This window comes from Eptatretus burgeri, chromosome 1 (assembly GCF_056783735.1).
Source record: "Eptatretus burgeri isolate ZD-2024b chromosome 1, Ebu_testis_v1, whole genome shotgun sequence".
Classification (NCBI taxonomy): Eukaryota; Metazoa; Chordata; class Myxini; order Myxiniformes; family Myxinidae; genus Eptatretus; species Eptatretus burgeri.
The window spans coordinates 23,737,520-23,762,696 of NC_140961.1; the positions used below are offsets into that span (position 1 = coordinate 23,737,520).

The 25,177-nt window shown below is 42.3% G+C and overlaps 1 protein-coding gene and 1 pseudogene across 12 annotated transcripts in view; one reads left to right on the top strand and one right to left on the bottom strand.

The window, feature by feature from the left end:
• LOC147034030 (coiled-coil domain-containing protein 172-like) overlaps positions 1 to 16,892 on the bottom strand; it is a 33,608-nt gene extending 16,716 nt beyond the window's left edge. For 2 of the 12 annotated variants that reach the window (XM_085875479.1, XM_085875402.1), the window contains exons 1-5: positions 16,601 to 16,748; positions 6,594 to 6,679; positions 4,968 to 5,078; positions 997 to 1,113; positions 727 to 892 (exon numbers count right to left, since the gene is read on the bottom strand). In XM_085875479.1, the coding sequence (XP_085731605.1) occupies positions 727 to 892; positions 997 to 1,113; positions 4,968 to 5,078; positions 6,594 to 6,679; positions 16,601 to 16,679 (559 nt within the window). In that variant the 5' untranslated portion in view covers positions 16,680 to 16,748. The other 10 variants (XM_085875435.1, XM_085875427.1, XM_085875412.1 and 7 more) reach the window with 10 other exon arrangements.
• LOC147034031 (signal recognition particle RNA) lies at positions 4,093 to 4,233 on the top strand (annotated as a pseudogene).
• Positions 16,893 to 25,177: the final 8,285 nt, after the last annotated feature.

Genomic DNA, 25,177 nt, shown 5'->3' on the forward strand with positions numbered 1-25,177 from the left:
GGTGAAGTGGTATCCTGGTGGAAAAAAATTCAACATGAAGAACGCTGCATCCCATCAGTATGAAAATTTCTGAGGTTAATCTAAGGAAAGATGTGAACACAAAAATAATTATTATGACATCATCTGTCACGTGGTTTGGCAGCCATATTGGTCTTTTCAAAAAAAAAAGGAAAAATTCTTCCTCTCCAGAACTGCTTTAGAGATCGAAGTTAAACTGCACACAAATGATCGGCAAAGAAGCAAAGTAAATTCATTACCGAAGGTGCGACCCCTGACGTGTGGTCGATAACACACAAATGTGAAAACACTCCATCGTAATCTGCCATAAATGCTATTAAATTGACCCAATGGTTTCAAATGAGTGTTCCCACGTGAAGCATAAAAGTAATGTAACTACATCAGGACATGGTTACGGTGTACAAACAATTACGCTTGCAGCCCAGTTAACCACAACAAAGAGGAGTATTTGGAGGCAGGGCCTAATAGCAGCCATTACGGAGTCTTTCAGGCCATGTGGTGGCTCTCACACTGATGTCTTATCGGAAAAAGTGGCCCCCCTCTAAAACAATAGTGAAGATCACCGACGTAGGATGTTTACGGTGAAAAGACAGAGAGGGCGTCTTGTTTTACCTTTCCCGACTGAGCATCTTTCCCCACCATACTTACTCTCAACAATAAGTATTAAATGATTACTTGTGCATGATTGATATATGGTAATTTGCCAACCTTTTTCAAGCTCTGCAATGATTCCCTTTAGCTTCAGAAATTGCTCTTGGTGTTGCTGCTTCCGTTCCTCTCTTGCATCATTGGTCACATCATACTCTTGGAGAAACTGATTCAACTCGATGATAAACTCGTCTTTTTCAACAGTCAATCTCATTTTTTCTTCAACCTTCCAAAATACATTTACATAGGGGTTCATAAGGAGAAGCAAAGTAAATTAATTTGCGATACGTCGGATGAAAATTAAAATTACTGTACATGTGACTGTAATACCATTCTCTTCTTCAAATTGTGCACTTCTTTTTCAATTTCCACTTCCTTGCTTTCAACAGATTGTTGTCTTATTTTCAAAAGTTCTAAATCCATTTCTTCTTCACATAATTTAAGTCCCTGTAGTAAAAAGAAGATTATATTATGGATGAAATCATATGAAACATTGTGACGGTTCTACGAACCGTCACCACACAGCAAATGCACCCAACACACAGCAGTTCCCGAGTTAGTTATTTCATTATTACATGTCCCACAAAGAGACCTCCCTTTTGTGTAGTGGTTAAAAGGGGATATGCGTTGTGTGGGATTAGGTAGGTTTTTCCACATCATTCACTTTCCTTTCAGCCACCGAACAACTGCTTTTTTCAACGGCACCACAATTCAAATATCATTCCACCAAAATCAAACTGCCACTCCACACTGCGGTGATGCAATCCACAAACCAGCCCAGCATTTCGCTGTAATTTATTGACTGCGAGATATAACAACCCTGCCTGCTTTAAACACACATTTAGACTTTATTTCACCATTCACAATACACTACTTGAGCATGCCATTCGAGCACTCGCTCACCCTTCAGACCCACCATTGCCAGGTGGTTCCACGTCACTGTGAGTACGACAACAACCACATTGGCCACCTTCTTATGCCTCACTGCCAGTAACCACCACCTCGCCTGCCCAAAGACATTCACAGCGCTTTGCTCACCACACTCGCAGTTCAAGCCCAGTTCTGCCCTCAACAAAGCTTTGTTTCACTTTATAACAGGAGAACATGGAATGCGGAAACATTTCAAATGACACTTCTAGTTATGAAATGAAATACGCACCCTGGGTATCATACATACAAAAGATCCTTATTAACCCAAACCTCATTTGGACCCAATCACACCACAAGAGAAAGACCACGGGGAAATCGACAAGACAATGGGAAACCATTCGTGACCCAGACGTGAGCCGCTGATCAACCCGAGCTGACCCCATCGCATGGGCGTCTCTGCATAAGCAAGTCCGGACCTCAGCAGCTAATCCTGGCCCTGTCTGACACCTGACATCGGCTGGCCAATTGCTGAACCAACCATGGAACGGCATGGGGACAAGGAACCACGGACCAAAGGAGGAAAGAACGCAAGACCAGCTAAGGACCCAGGTAAAGAATGCTGGACTCGACATGCATGTGGCTTTTTGTCTGTCACATACTGTTTTTTTTTTTGCAGTTTGGCCATCAATCAAGAGGAACCACTCCCCTGAGCTTTTCAATTTTTATGGGAAAATGTCTAGAGCTCACCTTTGCACAAAAACTTGTGCCATGGTGTAAAAACTCATCCTTTTATGGTATTACGAGGTTGAATCTCCCCAATTAGAGCACATTTAAGACAGATTATAAAGGAAAGAACATTAAAAAGAGATTTCAGGGGAAAGCAGTTTAAGACACAAGTATTACGGAGAGAAAATGACAGCTTGCTATACAAATATCGACGCATACGGTAATCCTATATCACATTTAAATTACCTCATACTTATGCTAAACATGAACGATGTAAATAAGTATTGCTAAGCTATGTAATCTTAACTCCAAGAAGCCATGTCCAAAACAATATATACAGTAAACCCTCAAATATCATGGATTCTAATATTGTAGGTTTCGATCAATAGTGAGCAACCAATTGTGTTGCTATTTAGTTATCACAGTATTTAATTTCGGCCAATTGTGGCTTTTGAGTTAGAATGAGTCATTGTTTGTGTCCGCATGTAGGATTACATCCCATGACGAGCCTTTTCTTGTTTCTCACGCTCCATTATAATTGTAGTAATCAGACCAGCATGCGGGATCGAAGCTAAGTTTAATAATGAATCGTCATCGAACAGGAAATGACAGAGATCCTGTAATACTCGATCAACAAGATGTAGTAGACACACAACAGTTAATAATGGCACCCAAATGTAAAATGATGGACAAAATTAATTGTGCCAAGAGGCTGAAAAAGGTTATGACATTGTGCAAGAAAATGGAGTTGTTCGATACGGTGACAAGAGGTGAAAGTGTGGCATCTGTGGGCCACCATTACGAGATCAATAATTATCAAGGCACCTGGGACCGAGCTGATCCAACAGCCATCGCAAGTTCTTCATCCACGTCTTTCTGACCCCCACCATCCCTGCAGTAGCAGCAGCATCGTCACCTCTGAGCTAAGTTTTGTGTTTTCAATTTACGGTAAAGTACAGTACGAACAGTACGTGATATGTTTATGCTCACCCACCTCGCTGTTTTGGAATAAATTTAAAAGGTAAAAGTCTTGTGCTTTTGTTTATTTTATACCGTATTTCTTTTATTTCTCATGTTTATTTCAATGTTAACATGCTTTATGTATATTTTATATGTTTATTTCAATTGGATGTATTTATTTCTGGCTGCCGTCAATCTTCCTCTATATTTCCTCGAAGCTCAAGAACCGAACCACCGAACCCCCTTTTCCCATTAGCCCTTGGTTTCCACGATCGTGGTTTTAACTATCGCAGCCAGGGCCGGATTTTCCAATGGGCAACAAAGGCCATTGGCCTAGGGCCCACCATTAAGTGGGGGCCCACCGGGGACTTGTGGGTTCTCTGATCAACCGAGGAGTAGGCTTGTAGGCCCTATAGTAAAATGAATAAAATAAAATAAGGTAACGAAAAATATAACATTACATTTTTAAATGGCCGTTTCCCACCATCTATCTATCTACAGATTATATACATTATGTGTTGTATTTAGTGGACTTCATTGTTATGTTACGTGTGTTTTTGTGTTCTTATTTTGTGATATTGGTATCTCTTATACTAGATTTGTATTAATTTATTATTACTTTACGCTTACAGATACGATATATATATATATTAGTCATTTTGAACTTCATATAGTTGTGCTTACAGATTAGTCATTTTGAACTTCACATCGTTGTGCTTGCAAAATTTATTATGCTTCAGTTTCATTGTATTTTCCCATTATTCCTATGTGTAAGATGTACATGATATGGAACTTGATTTACTTTGATGTACTTGATATGGAACTAATTTGATTAAAAATTATTGATGTGTTACATTATGTTGTAATTATACCGGGCGCAGTGGCGTGCGCCTGTAATCCAGCTACTCGGAGGCTTGGGTTGGAGGATCGCTTGAGGATGGGAGCTCTGCACTGGGCCATGCTATGAGAGGGTGTAGGGCAGCCCGGAATCATGGCGAAACCCAATCCTTATTCCTGTGTCGTAAGAGGCGACCAGGGTTGCGTCAGGAAGGGCATCCGGCGTAAAACCTATGCCAAATCAGTATGCGGATCAGAACGGATGATCCGCTGTGGCGACCCCTAACGGGAGCAGCCGAAAGACGAACAACAACAACAACATTATGTTGTAATTCTTTTTTTTTACATTACAATATTACGATATATATATATATATATATATATATATATAATTTTTTTGGGGGGGGGGGCACTGATAAGGTTTGGCCTAGGGCCCACAAGCAAGTAAATCCAGCCCTGATCGCGGCATTTTCCAAGAACCTAATCCCTGCGATATTTGAGGGTTTACTGCAAACACATACAGTAATTCCTCATTTAACGTTAATTCGGTTAACGTTTTGTTAAAACATTGCTGATACAGCAGGGAACATATATCCTTTTAACGTCACAATATTCACTATTACATTGTTTGCCAGTGGGCCACAGCGAACTACTTTGTGTTGCGTAGACGTAGAGGTGTATGGAGATGCTGAACAGTTATATCAAGCCATTTTGATGTTGTTTGAAGCGCCATTACATCCCTTGTAAAGATGAGTCAAAATTCTCAATGAATGAAAATACAGACAGTCCTCGACTAACATAAGGGTTCTGTTCCTGGGACCCTGACGTAAGTCTATTTTTGCGCAAGTAAAATTTCATTGAGTAAAATCTGAAAAAAAAAAGGATTGGATAATTGATTGAACATTTACATGTACAGTAGTAACATGCCAGGGCAAAAGGGAAGTCCGAAAGGCAGAGGAGGGAGGCCGAAGAGCGGGCCTACCCTCTGGAAATTGATGCGTGTAGAACCTCTGAAGAACCTAAAACATGAAAAAGGTATGAATGGATGGTGGTTTTAGACACACATGGGATGAAGGAAGACGGCATCTTTCTATCCATAAAATGACACATATCCAATGTCATAATTCAATTACTTCAAGCTTTACTCTAACATGCAATATGGAAAATAACTCTTGCTATTCTATGCAAAGTTACCCCCGAGAAGACATTCCCACAACAATATACGTTTTCCATTTATTCATTCATCAAGTGGATAAACAAAACCCCAGGTTAAATGCTCAAGATCATGGAGGGACCATCTCCCTAGCAATCACCAACTCGTTATGAGCAAGGTTCTATCGGCTTATCAAATATTTAGAATAGTCCATGTCTATTATATACAACAGGTCAGGTCAGGTATGGGAGCATGCACCAGAGCAGCGCGTCGACTTTCTTATACTTATTATTACATGACTATCTGCAATAAAACAAGCTCAAATGAGCTAAGATCCTCGTCCTCTTAATGATGACGTCATAAAAACGAATATGACGTCATTGTGATGTATCAGGTTTGCGATAAATTATCTGTGCTAATGCCCGGCTTGATTCCCGCAAACAAAATTCAAACAGCTTGCCTAGTTTTGGAGATAATGGTATAGGGGATTTCCATTAGTGGCGATATTATGACGTCAACTTTTTTTCTAGGAAGAATTTCCAAAATCGGAGATGGTTACTGCCTGCGCATGGGCCTTCTGCATATACGTGGCAAGTTTCACGAAGATCCGATGAAAACTCTGGGTTGTGAAACAAAAACTGTCAAAAAATTGGAATGACATAAAAATTGATATGACGTCATAGTGATGTATCATATGTGCGGTAATTCATCTCTGCTAATGCCCTGTTCGATTCCCGCAAACAGAATTCAAAAAGCTTGCCTAGTTTCGGAGATAATTTTTTTAGGCGATTTCCATTAGCGGAGATATTTTGCCGTCATAACTTTTTCTCTTGGAGGAATGTTCAAAATTGGAGATGGTTACTGTCTGCGAAAGGAATTTTTACATATATACGCCAAGTTTCAGGAAGTTTCGATGAAAACTGAAGGCTGTGAAACAAAAAAGTCCACAGGAAGAAGCAGAACAACAACGAGAGTAAGACTTAGAGATCCTCCACGAGGATCTAAAAATCTTATTGTACGACTATCTGCAATAAAAAAGAAAATCTCATTTATGTCTTGATTGCTGAGTTTTACTGTGACTTGGACTTGACCGAACACAATTACCAGTGTTCCCATTTCTACTTGCAGTCACATTCATGTCAATACAGGTAGGATTGCATGTTATTCCAATACCAATTAATAATGAATGGACCTGCAGTTTGAGAACATTGAAAGCAATAATTATTCGTTACAACAGATATAGTATCAGTGATCCTAAAATAAATAAAAAAAATGCCCTTTTGTAATACCTTACTAAAAATGGAATGCTTGCACAGCATTTTTGTTGAACTTGTGAAAAGAAATATCCATGACCAAAGCAAACATGATTCTATAAATGTACCGTGTTATCCAACGTTTCTTCTGATGTAGAAATGTCCTCATAACATTTTTGAATCATGCCTCGAATTTTCGGAATCTTGTTTTTCACTGCAATGGAGACACAGTGAAGGATAAAACAAATAACATCCCATACTATCGACCGAAACGAGTTCGCATAAACAGAAACCATTCTCCATTCTAAATTATCTTGGACAATAATACATGAGAAATTTGGTTCGCAACATCGTTTGTGATAGCAATGATTCTTTTATTCAAATTTGTAAAACAAGAGAACAAAACAAAACACTGAACAGTAAACATGTTCCTTGTGTGTTGCTCAACCACAACTGCATTTTTGTGCACAAAATGCCGGCTCAAGGAAGAGCACAGAGATTAAAGCAGGAAACGTAAAGCAGGATTGGGGGACACTTGAGAGATGTTATTATCCTCTGCCAGATCCATCGAAGAAGATACCTCATCGAACATTCCACAACTCATTCGATGTTCCATAGTCCAGGACCCAAATCACACACAGTTCACATCATCTTCGCTGTATCCCCACCTCAGTATATTTGCTTTAAACTTTCCAAGTTTGGCACATCGTCTATTCAGGCTGTGCCAGGTTATTCATGGTTGATCGGCACCTGGTGGGAGTTTCTCTATTGGCTATTGGCTAAAGGTTCATTACAAATGGCGAGCGATCACTCATGAGCACCTTATACTCATCTTGCATTCTTTTGGGGCGAGTAAGTTATCACTTGCCTTTTGTTTTTTTCAAGCCGAGTCAAAGCTCGTGGAAGAGCAAGTGCACTGAATGAATCAGGACATAACAGCACAAAGTCAAAAGGACCAGGAAGGAGAGAAGGGGGTGGAGACATAAACAGCAGAGTTGAAGGACAAGACGGAGGGAGCCCATAAATTATTTGAGAAGTCTGTATCAGACATGAAGGCCTGCTCTCCCTCCCCATATTTGGGGGGTTTGCGTGCTTTGGGGGATCCTGAAGAGTTGTGGAGTGCCTTGAAGCTTACTGTCCTTGATGTTGCTGGTAGATATCTTGGAACTCACTGTGGAGCGAAGAAGAATGTGTCTCTCAAGCGACACTGGATACCATCGACCAGAGACGCAAGGCCAGGCTGAATGGCAGAGCTGAGCTGTACAGGGAGCTGAGGCGTAAAACTGTACGTTCGCTAAGGGTGGACAAGGCGGCCTATGTGCGAGGAATCTGTGAGGGGGTAGAGCATCACCTGTGGTCAAGTGATTCTCGTCCTGCTTACAGGGGAATTCGCGCATTGCGTTCGTCCAAGCCCGTCCCTCAGTGTACTGCACTTAGAGCAGAAGGTGGTAGGCTCTTGACAGAGGAGTCCGAAGTGAAGGCCCACTGGGCCGGTTACTTTGAGCGGCTGTACCAGGCTGATCCACCAGCTGTCGAGTTGGATGACAGGGGTGTTGGAATCCCTATTGCTAACCCTCCAATCAACTGTGGCCCACCTTCGTTTGTGGAAACACAGGCTGCGGTGAACTGGTTGAAATGGGGTAAAGCTCCTGGGATCTGTGGCATCCATGCTGAACTTCTCAAGGCTGGTGGAAATGCTGTACTTGTGTCGTTGCATGCAGTTCTGTGTTCTGCCTGGAACACAGGCATCATCCCAACTGACTGCAAGAAGGGCCTTGTTGTCCCTCTCTGGAAAGGGAAAGGTGCTCGCCAAGACTGCAACAACTACCAAGGACACTGCTCTCAGTACCGGGCAAGGTCTTTGCTTGGATAATTCTTGAAAGGGTTCGCCACCATCTGCTTGATCACCAGCGTCCAGAGCAGTCAGGCTTTACACCAAAGAGGTCAACGATTGACTGTATCCTTGCTCTTCGGGTCCTTACCGAACGCAGATGAGAGTTTCGGTAGTGGCTGCTTGCAGCTTATATAAATATCTGTAAAGCTGTTGATTCAGTGAATCGGGATATCCTCTGGAGGATTCTTGGTCTTCGAGGGGTGCCAGCAAAACTGATCAATCTGATGTCTCAGCTATACTCTGGTACTGAGAGTGCTGAGATGTGGTGATTCCATCTATGACATATTTACAGTTGTCACTGGAGTTCGTCAGGGGTGTGTACTGGCTCCCACACTTTTCCGCACTTGTATGGACTGCATTCTGGGGAGGATGTCGGAGAGATCAAGCTGCAGTGCATCATTTGGGAATGTCAAGATCTCTGACCTTGATTTCGCAGATGATGCAGTCATCTTTGTGGAGAATCTAGATATCCTTTTGGAGGCCCTCAAGGTGCTGAATGAGGAGTCGGAGCCACTGGGATTACGGGTTTCCTGGGTCAAAACTAAGATCCAGGCTTTCAATGACATCTTGGATGCTGCTATCCTGTCTGTGGCGAGGATGTTGATGTCACGGAGAGATTCACTTTCCTTGGCAGTGATATTCATGTCTCTGCCGGCTGTGAGCCAGAGGTCAATCGACGTTTGAGTCAGGCCTGGGGAGTCATGGATTCACTGGATAATGGGGTGTGGCGCTTCCGGTTCCTGTGCGCAAGGCCGAAAGTCAGAGTCTTCAGGTCTTTGGTGCTTCCAGTTTTGCTCTATGGATGTGAGACTTGAACTCTGACCAGGGATCTGAGATGGAGACTTGATTCCTTGAGTACCAGATCTCTTTGGAGAATCCTTGGTGATCACTGGTCAAACTTTGTGTCCAACAAGCGGTTGCTGAGAGAGACTCAAATGACATTTGTTACCTGCATAGCCCATGAGCGTCAGCTGTGGCTGTACGGACATGTGACTCGTTTTCCTGATGCTGCTTCTGCTCACCAGATTCTCTTAGCGAGGGAGCCTTGTGAGTGGAGGAGGCTAATGGACCGACCATGTGCCTCGTGGTTGCAGCAGGTTGGTCATCATCGCACGGAGATAGGGATGGCCAGACCGAGGCCCCTGGAGTACCAGCGGATAGTGGACGCAGTGACGCGCTGCACCAGTGCATGCTCCCATACCTGACCTGACTTTAGTCAGGTGAGCTTATGCGTTCGAGCAGTGTCGAGCGGTGAGTGAGTGAGTCAGTCCGTAAACACTTCAGTCATTATCGCTTAAACCAAACAAACAATTTTGATGAAATTTGGCCACAACCTTCACATCTATTGCTTAACGAAGGTGTCATAGCTACATCAAAATCTACACTCATCAAGGGGGTCTATGGGGGGAGTTGACCCCCCCTCCCCAAAAAATAGGTATTTTCTCTCTTCTCCGAAACAACACACACTATTTTGATGAAACGTGACCACAACCTTCATCACCCGTGATGTACCAAAGTATATTCATGGCATTAAAAAAAAATCAGGGTCCTCGGGGGGTCTGCAGGGGGTTTGAGTGCTGTTGCTCCTGATCCAGGTGAGCTTCAGAACATGTGGTCTTATTTTTAGGTCACCTAGAACGTAGTTCCGGGGAGCTTGTGGGATGGCGGATCATCCATCAGTGAGTCAGTCAATCAGTCAGTGAGGCAGTCCATCCGTCCACATATACTTGTAACTTCTCTGAAGCGACACATACGATTGTTCATGGCATTTGTCAGTTGAAAGCTAGATGTGGTAAATTTATGCATTAGTTAAAGCCTGTAAATGAACGATTAAAATTGACAGTTATGTGTTATAAGTTTCGTTTAGCACACGTCGGTAAATTGTAATATATACTACTTCATGTAATGAGCTAATTTTAATTCTAAATGGCGGTATTGTACTGTAAACTGCCTGGTAAGATTCGTGTAGAATGTAGATGCTGTAACGAAACTTCCAGTATGGACTAGAATCGCATTTTCTGAAAGGCACAAAATCGTTCTGTGATGCTATATAAACCCGTGAGAGGGAGGTGTAGAGAGACTGGTGATATGTGACGAGCTGTGCGTTTCCATCATCTATGCGCTCAATTTAACTACGATGAGTGAATGAATTATTAATGTATAGATCGGTTGTTAACGCATGGAGCTGATTGTAATCAGGTTGTTTAAAACTCATGAAGATTGTGTATCGGGAAAAATTTCCTTTGAGCTCTTGAAAATCAACCTGGATGGGCCATCGAACGAGAGAACACCACGACAAGACAAGCATTCAACAGCCACGGTGGATGAGGTGAACACGTGTGAGTTGTGCCGGCAGGACTGGGACACTGGGCAGCGCAAATAATTACTCACGGGAATCGGAGTTGGACATTGCATGAAATGGTGAACTTCCTCATTTGAATCTGTTTGTTTCAAGTACAAGTTTCAAAAATATTACGCTGTTAATGTGGTCATTATAACACCACTCAGAAGTCACAGCCAACAACTGACAAAGATCCTATTTGAATGGTAGCTGACCTGTACATTTGTCCAAACTCATGAAGCTCAAAGCTTGGATTGTAGTCATTAGAGGACGTGCTGAGTCCGGCACCACGAACTACATACATACACCAAAGGAAGGAAATCCCAAAAGTGCATGCGTATCCCACCACCCCCGACAGCATTAAAAAAAAAAAATTGGGCCCTAAGGGAGTCGACGGGGGTTGTCCCCTCAAAATAGGTATTTGCTTTCTTCTCAGAAAATACATGTGCAATTCTGATGAAACTTGACCACAACCTTCATCACCCGTGACATACCAAAGTTTGTTCACGCCATTGAATTTTTAAAAAATCGGTCTAAGGGAGTCTCCAGGGCCCCCCTCCCCCCCAAAAATAGATATTTGCTTTCTTCCCCGAATGTTGCATATTTTGTGGGTCATCCATGCCTACCAGTGGTTCCCTGGTTATCTTATCCAGGTGAGCACCCAGGGGTATTGTCCCGATGTTTATTATAGTGTTCTGTGTTGATTTGTTTCATTTTTGTCTCAAATGTCATATACTCCTGTGTTCATGATTACTTTGGTTGCAAGTTGACAAATAAACTTCTAATCTTATTGCTTGTATCGAGTTACTTCCCATTCAATTTAAATACCCGACTCCGCTCGGCTTGGGGAACATTTTGGAGAGCGATCACCTAACTCACCTACATTTTGCTCATGACGAGCTCTAAAGATAGTCAGTCACTTTATTGTCCCTTGCAGTAATCTTTAAAGTCGTCATGAACATCAGGATTAAAGTAGATTTCATACAGATCTTCACGGAGTAACAGACAATTTAAAATACACATTTTGCCCTCTTTTGAGACAAATCCAACCTCTTCTACCCAATGTTGCACCACCTTTTCACGGTGGGCGGTCCTTGGTAGTTCAAGTAGTTCAGAGCTTTGGCTATAAGTGAAACACAATTAACCTTTATAATTGATAATTTATTGAATTATCATAAATTATTATAAATTTATGAAGTCCATGAAATAATTTAAACTGATAGTATAACTTAAACTTTTCTAATCACTGGGGATGGGTACCTGTGCTAGTCCTGTACGATGTATTGTTGTGGGCTGGGTATCGGCGATGAGCACGACCGCTAGTTGGAGCAGGAGAGTCGACTCCACCGAACACCCGGAATTCAGATCATTACCCTCGGATAACTCCGAAGGTACGGGTCCCTTACAACAGTGGTTCTCAACCTTTTGGAGCCACGACCCCCCAAAAATATAAGTTGGGGTTCGCGACCCCCCTCCCGACTCACACTTGAAACACACTGCAGTGATGTCATGGAATGCATAAAAAAATCCACAGTGCCTGGAGCACATTGGTCAATGCCTAGGTACTGCCAGCTGTTAAAACTAAACAGAACTAAACTAAACTAAACTAGCATCACAAATTAATTATTTACACAGTGATGTATAACACAGTAAAAACAACCAGGTAATTTCTGTGATTGCAGAACTTCTGTAATTGCAAAGAGCGGTATGTAACCTATTTATGCACGGGACACAGACTGGAAGATTGAGCGACCCTCTGCTGCAGACAGAGGTTACTATCACACATGACAGCTACCAGACGTACACAAACCTTGCATTACTGACCAAAAATATACAAAAAACAAAACAACAAAACAAAAACTAAATCAATTTGGCTTTAAGTACAGTTTTAAATTTTATTCAAGATCTGACAGCACAACTCATTGTGAAGGAGGCAACAGGACTGCTTTACAAGCTGATGGCAATAGGCTATTATCATTCATTCTCATATAGCTGGGCCTGCAAAACAGCTTTAAGCACAGTGCAAATACCTTTCAGTGTCCCTACAGGCTTATTATTCTCAGCTCATTCACAGTTCTTATAACAGTTATGCCTGTTATAGGCTTGTAGCCTATTATCATTCATCTCATTTTGCATTTTCCCCTTTATAACAAAGATTCTCAATGAGTTTTCAGTTTCATTTATTTTCAGATTGAACACAATAATTCAGATAATACTGACTCACAATAATTCATATAATACTGACTCAAAATAATTGAACACAATAATTCAGACTCACAATAATTCTATTTTTAACAGTTACATCTATAATGGCACAGGCTTGTATTGTCAGATAGTATTCACTTACTCATTTTATAGTGGGATGGCTGGGCCTGTTTCTTTGAACAAAGCAGCTGTATTCTTGGTTTTAAGCTGGAGACTGCAACACGAAGTTCATCCTCAACTCTAATGAGCCGTGATCTGTATTTGTTCTTGATAAATATCAGTGAGGAAAAGGTCTTCTCACAAAGGTACGTAGATCCAAATGGAATAAGTATATCAATTGCAGCCTTTGATAGTCCTGGGTATTCTGCGGCCACTAACAGCCAGAATTCCTCCAGTGTGGATGAGGCAAAAGCGGTCTTTAATGTGCGGTCAGAGGAGAGGTCCAAGAGCGCATCGTCAAGCTCCGATGACAGGTGTCGGGCAGACGAGGTGATGAAAGGCTGGCGTATCCAGTCGTTTCTCTCTGGGGTGTCATCTTTTGGGAAGTACCTATTGAAGTGGCCAAACAGGCTTCTGAGGTGAGAAGCAATAAGTCCTTTTATTGTTTGGATGCTTATATCAAATTTGGCCATGAAATCCTCGAGCTCAGGGAACATTTCCATTCTGCCTTCTTCGACTCGCGCTGCCCACCGCTCAAGCTTCTTAGTAAACGCTGTAACATTGTCAGAAAGCGTAAGGACATTGGTGTTTGGGCCTTGGAGAGACAAGTTTAGACTGTTCAGTTGATCAAATATGCCTGCCAGATATGCAAGGCCAGTAACTCATGTGGGGTCAGTCAGGTGGTCAGCGAGGGAGGAGCCGCAATCTGAGAGGAAAATGCGAAACTCCTCGTGCAGTTCAAACAGTCTGGTTAAAACTTTCCCCCGTGATAGCCATCTGACATCTGTGTGAAATAGTAGAGATTCATGTTCCGATCCCATTTCCTGGCCGAGTGTGGCAAAGTCTGGTATTCACCGGACGGGATTTGATGAAGTTCAACACTTTAATTGCTGTTTGGAGAACAATGCGGAGTTGTGGCTCAAGGTTCTTGCTGGCGAGGGCCTCTCTGTGAATAATGCAATGAGTGAATTTGACATGCGGCGCCACTTCCAAAACTTTAGCTTTCAGTCCTCTTCTTGTCCCCTGCATGGCACCAGCTCCATCTGTACACACAGAGATGCAATTTTCCCAACTTAGCCCCTCCTCGCGTATTTTACTGTCCAGTTTGTTAAAAATGTCACGACCAGTGCCAGTTCCTTCAAGTGTCGAGCAAAACAACATATCCTCGTACATTTTCCCCTCGTAGCTGTATCTTGCAAAAACAAGTAACTGTGCATCACTGGAAACATCCGTTGTTTCGTCAATTTGGAGGGAAAATCTTCCACTTTTCTTCACTCGGTCAATGAGCTGCTCTTTAATGTCATTGGCCATTTCACCAATGCGCCTCGCCATTGTGTCATTGGACAGTCTGTGGAATAGTCTCAAGTGTGCTAGCTATTTTTTCACCATGCATAGCTCTGGTCATTGCAATCGCTGCTGGGCGGATCAGGCTCTCTGCAATAGTATGGGGCTTTTGGATTGAGCAACCAGGTATGCCACTTCATATGAAGCCAACAGGGCTTTGACAGGGATTGTAGAGTGCTCACGTACAGTCGTCTTTTGGCTCTGTAGTTCTTACGTCTCCTTACGACGAAAAAAATCTAATGGTTTGTCAATGTAGGATGGGTGTTTGCTTTGTAAATGTCTCTTCAATTCCACTGGTTTCAAGCTGTGGTGAGGAAGCACTTCTGAACACAGAACACACTGTGGATATTCCACTTCATTTTTGGCTTGGCATGTGAATCCGTACTGCACAAAGTCAGTCTATTCCCGACGCTTGTTGGAGGCCAAATCTGCTGCCGGCGCCTTACGTTTTTCAGTTGAACTTGTAACGGCACACCTGCACATGTGTCGTCTTGGTCCGCATCTTGAGCTGGCAGACATTTTTTGACAAGCCACCGATCCATATTCAGCCACCTTGCAGTAGTGAGCTAGCGCTAACATTGACTTTCAGCACCCGCCACTGTGCTGCGCACGTGCTCTCACTCACTCTCACATGCTGCTCAAATCTGTTTCATAATGACTACATTATAACATTGGTATGGGAGATTTAATTGAAAAATCATTTTCAAAAAATATTTATGAATTTCTTTATTTTTATTTGTTTGGTTACTTGTTTTGACAACCTTCCCGCGACCCCCGAAAACAATCTCGCGACCCCCAGGTTGAGAACCATTGCCTTCCAGGACCATGAATCGTCAATAATTCGGCCACGTGGGACAGGGTTATTTGCCGAATCTTCAAAATACCTGGAGGCCCACGTGGCGAGCTACCGAGGAATTCACACCCTCGTCGGAGCTCGAACGGGACGAGCCGTTGCCGTGCTTGACCCGTGCGTAACCCGAGCGGATGGTTATCAAGGTCCCGTCGATTCAAATGCAAAACTACAGCAGCAACGGCCTTTTTAATCACCCAGCACGCACTGTGCTGAACCAATGGAAAGGACAAAGACGAGCTGAAACATTCAACAATAGGGGTATTTATTTACAATAGGTGGGGAAGGAACACATAAAGGGCAGAGTTAAACCGACTATAAAGGATGCAAATAATGCACAGCAAAAGCACTTAACAATTCCTACTTAAAGACGGGCACACAGAAACACGCACACACAAATACCCAAAAAGAGAGATGGACCTCGAGGTCTTTATTGAAGGTTCCCAGCTCGAGGACAGATGAGCTGTGAACCACAGCTTTCTCGGACCTTCCCGCCTCGTGCGGTCTTCGACCCGGGACTTCAACCCGCAACTCGATGCCGCTGAAGCACCGGGTACGGAGGACAGCGTCGGGCTCCAGCACGCTCCTCCGGCATGCGACGAAACCAGAGGCAGCGACACGAGACCAGCAGCTGCGGACACCGCGCCGTCCCGTCAATCTCTTCTCGCTCGTCCAGACCACCACCCTTTCCTCTCAGGCGGGAGGGGCCTCTTCTCTCTGGCCACTCACCTCCTCATTGGTCGGACTCATCGCGCGATTCCCTGGCCGTCCTCCATTGGACAGGCCCACGGTAGGTGGGGGAACTCCCACTCTTCTGGGCGGAGTCCCAAGCGGAGGCGTTTGTGGCTCCGCCCACCTCTTCACCTCTGGCCACGTGCGTAACGGCGTCGGGTGGAGGAAGCGAGGCGAAGGCGTGTTGTTGTTATCGTTGATGTAAAAATAAAAGAAAACCCTGACTAAAAAAAGTAATTCGCAGCGCACACATCCAATTCCCATTAGACACAGGTAGGGGGCCCTAACTATAAACACACTCTTATCGAAATAACTAAGCTTAGGGGACTGTTGTCTGTCTGTGTGCACAAGGCTTCCAGATTGGTAACAGTACGAGTTCCATGACTCAGAACTTCAACGCAGGAGGCCATTTAAGCCCAACAAGCCGACGGAATGGTTGCCAACCTATGGTTGTTGGTCAGTGCTCCGTCCGTTTAAATGCTGAGCTGACTAGGCCAGGGTTCGAACCAGCGACCTCTCACCGTCGGTTTGCACAACAAGTCTGGTTAAATGTAAAAATTAGCAAAATCATTCCGTTATTTTATATACAGTGTCGTCCATTTATCCAAACCTTCATTGAGTTTACATCTGTCATCCAGAGCTCTTTGTTCAGAATGAATTATTTCCTCAAAAATCATTTCGATGTTCATCGTTGATCGATGTTCGCAACCACACAGATCTCTCGAACCGAATTAAATAGGTGTTTTTTTTTCACAAAGAAAAGGCATTACCGATAAATCGATTGTGTTCCTAAAACCAGACGGTGAATATAATATAACCCCAAAACATTTAAACTATTGTCGAACAAGCGTCGGGGGAGAAGGGTGACAAGAAAACAAAATATAAATCCAACAAAATGCCGAAGGCACCGCTGTTGATTACTCTGACATGGCCAGCGTACATTGGACGTATTTATTAGTTTGCGCTGGTGACGCGAAAACCAGGGTGAAGCGATCCGGAGCGGAAGTACGTCATACGTGCCTGCATTTCCTGAAGAGCGGTCGTCGAAAACCGTTCAGCGGAGGAAATTTAAACTTCACCACGTGTTACATGATCATGTGATTTCGTGGTCACTCGTTTGAGGGTCAACATAGACAGACCAAAGATCAACAAAGACCAATTTTCTGAAATCCTCAAATTTCATCCGATTGATTTTAAATTTGAAATGATATCCGGGAGGCGACGATGGTTCGCGCGGCATTATTGAGGAAATCCCTACCGTAAAAATCTATCTCTTCCGTCAAAATTGTCCAAATCAAATCAAATCGGATTTTTTTTTTTAATATGTTGTACTTATTGAAATTATGCACAGCTTCCAGGAAATGAAATTGCGAGAAAAAAAATCGAGAAAAAAAACTAATTAACAAGTGGTGCTAGGCACAACAAATCCCACCCATTAAAGGCATAAAGTTATTTTGGTTGATCAAATTTAAATCTGATACATCCTTAACGTGAATGTTGATTATAAGGAATAGAATAAGGAATATTTTATTCTTAGTTTGAAATCAATTAAACCATTTTTGACGAAGTTATGACCGTAAAATGATTTTGACCTTTCAAGGCCACGTAAGGTCAAAGGTCATGGTGTCAAATGAAAGCCAATAAAGGACTTGATATACAGTGGGGAGAACAAGCATTTGATACACTGCCGATTTTGCAGGTTTTCCCACTTACAAAGCACGTAGAGGTCTGTAATTTTTATCATAGGTACACTTCAACTGTGAAAGACGGAATCCAAAACAAAAATCCTGAAAATCACATTGTATGATTTTTAAATAATTAATTTGCATTTTATTGCATGAAATAAGTATTTGATACATCAGAAAAACAGAACTTAATATTTAGTACAGAAACCTTTGTTTGCAATTACAGAGATCAGACGTTTCCTGCAGTTCTTAACCAGGTTTGCACAGACTGCAGCAGGGTTTTGGCCCACTCCTCCATACAGATCTTCTCCAGATCCTTCAGGATTTGGGGCTGTTGCTGGGCAACACAGACTTTCACCTCCCTCCAAAGATTTTCTATTGGGTTCAGATCTGGAGACTGGCTAGGCCACTCCAGGACCTTGAGATGCTTCTTACGGAGCCACTCCTTAGTTGCCCTGGCTGTGTTTCGGGTCGTTGTCATGCTGGAAGACCCAGCCACGCCCCATCTTCAATGCTCTTGTTGAGGGAAGGAGGTTGTTGGCCAAGATACATGGCCCCATCCATCCTCCCCTCAATATGGTGCAGTCGTCCTGTCCCCTTTGCAGAAAAGCATCCCCAAAGAATGGTGTTTCCACCTCCATGCTTCATGGTTGGGATGGTGTTCTTGAGGTTGTACTCATCCTTCTTCTTCCTCCAAACACGGCGAGTGGAGTTTAAACCAAAAAGCTCTATTTTGGTCTCATCAGACCACATGACCTTCTCCCATTCCTCCTCTGGATCATCCAGACGGTCATTGGCAAACTTCATACGGGCCTGGACATGCGCTGGCTTGAGCAGAGGAACCTTGCGTGCGCTGCAGGATTTTAATCCATGACGGCGTAGTGTGTTACTTATGGTTTTCTTTGATACTGTGGTCCCAGCTCTCTTCAGGTCATTGACCAGGTCCTGCCATGTACTTCTGGGCTGATCCCTCACCTTTCTCATGATCAGTGAGGCTCCACGAGGTGAGATCTTGCATGGAGCCCCAGACCGAGGGATTTTGACTTATCTTGAACTTCTTCCATTTTCTAATAACTGCGCCAACAGTTGTTGCCTTCTCACCAAGCTGCTTGCCTATTGTCCTGTAGCCCATCCCAGCCTTGTGAAAGTCTACAATTTTGTCCCTGATGTCCTTAGACAGCTCTCTGGTCTTGCCCATTGTGGAGAGGTTGGAGTCTGATTGATTGAGTGTGGACAGCTGTCTTTTATGCAGATAACGAGTTAAAACAGGTGCAGTTAATACAGGTAATGAGTGGAGAATGGGAGGGCTTCTTAAAGACAAAACTAACAGGTCTGTGAGAGCCAGAATTCTTCCTGGTTGGTAGGTGATCAAATACTTATTTCATGCAATAAAATGCAAATTAATTATTTTAAAATCATACATTGTGATTTTCAGGATTTTTGTTTTAGATTCCATCTTTCACAGTTGAAGTGTACCTATGATAAAAATTACAGACCTCTACGTCCTTTGTAAGTGGGGAAAACTGCAAAATCGACAGTGTATCAAATACTTGTTTTCCCCACTGTATGTCTTCCATAGTAAACATGCATGTTCCTAACCTTTTTTGATTTATAATGGAATATATGTAATTTTGACTGATGACCATGACCCCCAAACTTCGGACCCTACCGATCTTCACAAATATGCATTTTTCACTATAGGAATGGGTAGGATTAAAAGTGACAAATACAATAAGGTTCACTATAAGCTTAGTTTGAAGTAAATCAGATCATTTTTGACGAAGTTATAAGCGAAAAACGATTTTGATCTTTTTGTGACCTTGACCTTTGATCCAATTGGACCCAAAAGTTAATGGGGTCGTCCAAGGTTCATTGCCCACCTGTGGATTACATTTGATAGTGTTTGCAAAAGCCATTTTGTCGTAAAGTTGCTAACAGACAGACAAACAAATAAACCAATGTCACCCGCAGGGTGACCCATATCTTGCCAAAAGGTGACCACGTGTGACTTCTTTAAGGTCACACTGAGGTGAACAGAGCTGCTATCCACCAGGAGCGACTCCTTGAGGAATATCTGCCTACGAGAGATTCTGATGAGAATCGTTCTACAGAGTGATCATGAAATATATGTGTTTGACTCATAACGTCACCAAATGACGTCATAATGTCTCAAGCTTGACATATCTCGAAAGCACTCATCGAGGTGTTCAATTTGAGGTACTACACGATATGGTTCCTTAACGCTTGAAAATTTGACCTTGGGGTCAAATATGTTTGACCTCAGGCACTAACCATGAAGGTCAAGGCCAATCACCACCAAAAACTAATCAGCTGAGCGCCAGACCATATACTACATTCCCATAAAGTTTGGAGACGATTCGATTAAAATTACTCAAAAAATAAGGGTTTTGTCGACTCCCCTGATTTGCGATAAAGTGACCTTGACCTTTGACCTTGACCTTCCAAATTTCATGAGCTGAAAGGGACCTCTATAGGCCTCTGATATGCAAAGTTACAAAAATTTCCAATGATAACTGTGCTCTGCAGAGTGATTTATACGTGATTACAGACAAAACAAAACAAAAAAAAAAAACATATGAAGGTCAAGGCCAATCGCCACCAAAAATTAATCAGCTGAGCGCCAGACCATGACCTATATTCCCATGAAGTTTGAAGACGATCCGATCAAAATTACTCAAAAAATAAGGGTTTCGTCGACTCCCCTGATTTACGACAAAGTGACCTTGACCTTTGACCTTGACCTTCAAAATTGTATGCGCTGAAAGGGACCTCTATAGGCCTCTGATATGCGAAGTTACAAAAATTTCCAATGATAACTGTGCTCTGCAGAATTTTTTATACGTGATTATAGACAAAAAAAAACAAAAAATATACAAGCTGACTAACATATCTTGCAAAAACATCGTTTTGGCAAGATAATGAAAAATGGCCCATAGGGCCAGGACTTGACGAAATTCAACAAGATCGCGTACCATCGAGAATATTGAGCGATAATAGGTATTTTGGGGGTTAAACATAGTTTTTAGGGTAAACAAACAAAAAAATGAATCACGTGGTGTAATTTGACATTGGGAGCTTCTTCCGTTCTCGAGTTATAATTTTTTTTGGATGTTTGACCTCACTGTGACCTTGACCTTTGACCGATTTTGACCAAAATCTAATCAACGCTAGCCATCACCCTCCTGAATCACGTGGTGTAATTTGACATTGGTAGTTTCTTCTGTTCTCGAGTTATCTGTACCAAACCATCAAAAATCGAATGTTTGACCTCACTGTGACATTGACCTTTGATCTTGAAAAAATCCTAGATTTCGTCAAGTAAAAAGAAAAATTTCAATCGAAAAAAAAAAACATTTTGACAATTTTTTTTTTCGACTCGATCGACTACCCAACAAACCGGACAATTACAATATCCCACTCCCTCGCTCCGGGGGGCGGGATAATAAATAAAAAGTTCAAGTGGGCCCACAAGGGGTGTGGGACGCCCCTCATACAAAAATACACAACTAGACCATGATATCCAGCTTGTGTCCAAGTTTCATCAAGATCGCATCAAACGTCACGGAGCTATGCTCTGGAGAGAGTCACAAACAGACAGACAGACACACAGACACAACGAAAATAGTGGTCACTGTTGGTGCCCACGAACCAACAGGATTTTCATATCAGCTCACTGAATTCAACCACCAATTGTTTTTGAGGTCAACATAAGCCAAATTTATGAAATCCTCAATTTTCATCCGAATGACTTGAAGTTTGAACAATATTTTCATTAAAATGACCGTCATGCGTCACATGGTCCAGCAACCATTTTGGATCTGTGGGAAACTCTTTGAAAATTCTTCGAAGAAAACGCTTCAACCGATCAATGCAAAATTTAACTAATTTATCAACTACCCATGTGAAATATGGTTTGATAAAGATGATGTCATCGGTCACGTGGTCTGGCAACAATTATATTGGATCAAAGGAAAAAACAACAACCTCAGAATAAACCGTATCTTGCCAAAAGGTGACCACGTGTGACTTCTTTAAGGTCACACTGAGGTGAACAGAGCTGCTAACCACCAGGAGCGACTCCTTGCGGAATATCTGCCTACGAGAGATTCCAATGAGAATCGTTCTACAGAGTCACCATGAAAAATATGCCTTTGCCTCATAACGTCACCAAATGACGTCATAATGTCTCAAGCTTGACATATCTAGAAAGCACTCATCGAGGTGTTCAATTTCAGGTACTACATGATATGGTTCCTAAAACTTGAAAATTTGACCTGGGTGTCAAATATGTTTGACCTTAGGCGCTAACCATGAAGGTCAAGGCCAATCGCCACCAAAAATTAATCAACTGAGCGCCAGACCATGAACTATATTCGCATGAAGTTTGAAGACGATCCGACCAAATTTACTCAAAAAATAAGGGTTTCGTTGACTCCCCTGATTTGCGACAAAGTGACCTTGACCTTTGACCTTGACCTTCAAAATTTTGTGCACTGAAAGGGACCTCTATAGGCCTCTGATATGCGAAGTTACAAACGTTTCCAATGATAACTGTGCTCTGCAGAATTTTTTATACGTGATTACAGACAAACAAACAAAAAAAAACATACAAGCTGACTAACATATCTTGCAAAAACTTCGTTTTGGCAAGATAAATATGCGTTTGCCTCATAATGTCACCAAATGACGTCATAATGTCTCAAGCTTGATATATCTCGTAAGCACTCATCGAGTTGTTCAATTTGAGGTGTAACACGATATGGTTCCTAAAACTTGAAAATTTGACCTTGGGGTCAAATATGTTTGACCTCAGGCGCTAAGCATGAAGGTCAAGGCCAATTGCCGCCAAAAACTAATCAGCTGAGCGCCAGACCATATACTACATTCCCATAAAGTTTGGAGATGATTCGATTAAAATTACTCAAAAAATAAGGGTTTCGGCGACCTCCATGATTTACCGCAAAGTGACCTTGACCTTTGACCTTGACCTTGACCTTTATGTGTGCTGAAGGGTATTGTAATAATACTACGATATGTGTACCCACAAGAGTTTCCGATGAGAATTGTAATCTACAGAGTGATATAAAGGTGAAAAATCCAATGATTACAGACAAACAAACAAAAAAAACTTACCAAGTAACAGATCTTGCAAAAACTAAGTTTTGGCAAAATAACAAAATCGTTGCCTCGCACCAAGTCCTTCTCAAGACTGCGCATGTTATGTATTCTATGAATACCATCTAATTTTAAATACACATATGGAAAGAACTTTAACACAGGATTTTAAGCCATATGGCTCACATCAACATTTTCGCTTTCTCAATACCACGAAACTCAATCAAACAATCAACTTAAATTAATTGATGGACGAGTGGTGATGAGAACATGGGACAGGCACTGATGTCACCAACAGTGGCGATCAGCTGCTATTCTGTGATCTGCAGATCTGTAGTCAACCAACGTTTTCAGCAATGCCAGCCATGATCCAATTGGAATCAAGTGTTGTTCTCTGGACACATTTGTTGCTCACTGGTATCCATCAGCATTGAGTGTGTAACTTAGTCCTTTCAATGATTTTATTTACATGATTCAAAACCTCCCTTGGAGACCAGCTGATATGCAGGGTTGTTTTACACCAAATGCCTTTCCTAATGAAAGTGCGAAGTTGGGGGGCCGTGGGGAGCTGAGATTTGGAATCACCCAGGTAAGCGGGGTTTCGTCTGGAGCCTAGTCTGTGTCAAGGTGCCCTTAGATTTGAGGTGCTGCGAGATTTTATGAGGTTTTTTTTCACCCCTCACAGAATCAGTCAAGTGAGTTATAACACATTATTGTCTGTTTCATCGTATTCTGGTCCGTGGGCTCTCTCTCCATTTTGATGTACATAACGGTTCTCATGATGTAACGTTCGCCATTCCTTTACGATGTGAATTGTTCTTTTCTCTGTTTGGCATTGTGATTGGAGCATGGCGAACATCCAGTGGTTTGTTTGTTTTGTCCTTGCAGTCACCGTGCTATTAAAGGAAGTAGTTACAAGACCCCATCTCTGTGTCTTCACCTGACATTTCTTGGCATAACGGTTGACACTCGCTGGTGAAATTAGAGCTCCCGTTCGCTCTGAGCTATGCTTTAACAGAAACCAGTACAGAGTGTATTCCCCTCAAGAGTTGACTTGGCAAGCTATACCATCTATGTTCTACACTATAAAAGTGAATTTGTATATGCATTTATATATTTGTGTATATATGCTTCAAAAAATTTTGACTTGCATTCCTCAGGATAAAATTTTGACCTGCACTGTGGTTATATGCTTTAAAAGTCTACTGAACCAAATCCAACCAAATGTTGCATGTTGCCTAAGGGTTCCCCCAAGTATGGTTTCTGCCTGGGGAGCACAACTGGGAGAGGGAGTTCAAGGTGGGGGGTGGGGTGGGGTGGTTGGCACCTGGTGATAGCCGGTACAAACCATCTTCTTATAAAAAGAAAGTTAAAACAAGCTTATAATATGTATTTGGGTGATGTTGAAATCTGAATGAGAATAAGTCTAAATTTTCAAAATGTTTCATTTCACTCGTTTTGAGCAGAGGTTCAAACCAAAGCATCCAACACTGAGCTTTGTAGGGAAGTCCAAGTGATTTTTGCTCGTGCCACATATAAGCAGCAAGGATGGTTGATGTTGGCTGACTTCCAAGCAGAGTGAAGATCACGTCTGTCAAATGATCGGGTGATTAGAGCAGAATGTTTGTGAAGAACAACATGCTGTCTTTTGATCAAACCCATCAGAGAAGCGACGAGTAAAAATATCTAGAATGGTATAAATGTAATGGTGTACCCCCTCGCTGGAATGATGACCATGAAACCTTGTCTCACACCAGGGATGGGCTGATTCCCAAAGTTTTTGGATGAAAATGCATCTGGCCAAGCCTGCCGTGGTTCATAAAACATATCACCAAGCCTGCCATGTTCACAGGAGGCACTTCCACAAAGTTCAAAGTCCATTCACTGGTCGTGATATGTCCTGGTTTGTGTAGCACTTGTCCGTCCACTCAAGCTTTGCACCTGTCCACATGGTCCGGGAGTTTTCAGTATGAACAGGTGCTCATTCAGCAAGATGAGAACGTTCTCCAAGTCTTTGGTTGTGCAGAGGCACAGCCCTTTCTCCCAGGTACTTTAACAAATCTTTCCGGCTTCTATCAGGAGCTTGGTAAGCTATTCCAAGTAACAATCCTTATCTCTCACACAAGATATACTTTATGGTGACCCGAACACCGCCGTTTCTCGAGGTTTCTGTTCATGTGCACCGAGAATTCTTGGATTGCTCACGTCATTTTGAAGGTCACACATTGAAAAATTATTTTTCTTCTTTGTGTAAAATATCATTGTGATTTTGCTGAAAGAGGTTGTATTAATTAATTTTACAATTTAACGTTCATACCTTTAATCCCAATTCCAAAACTCTGTCGTGAGCATTTCTGATTATTTTG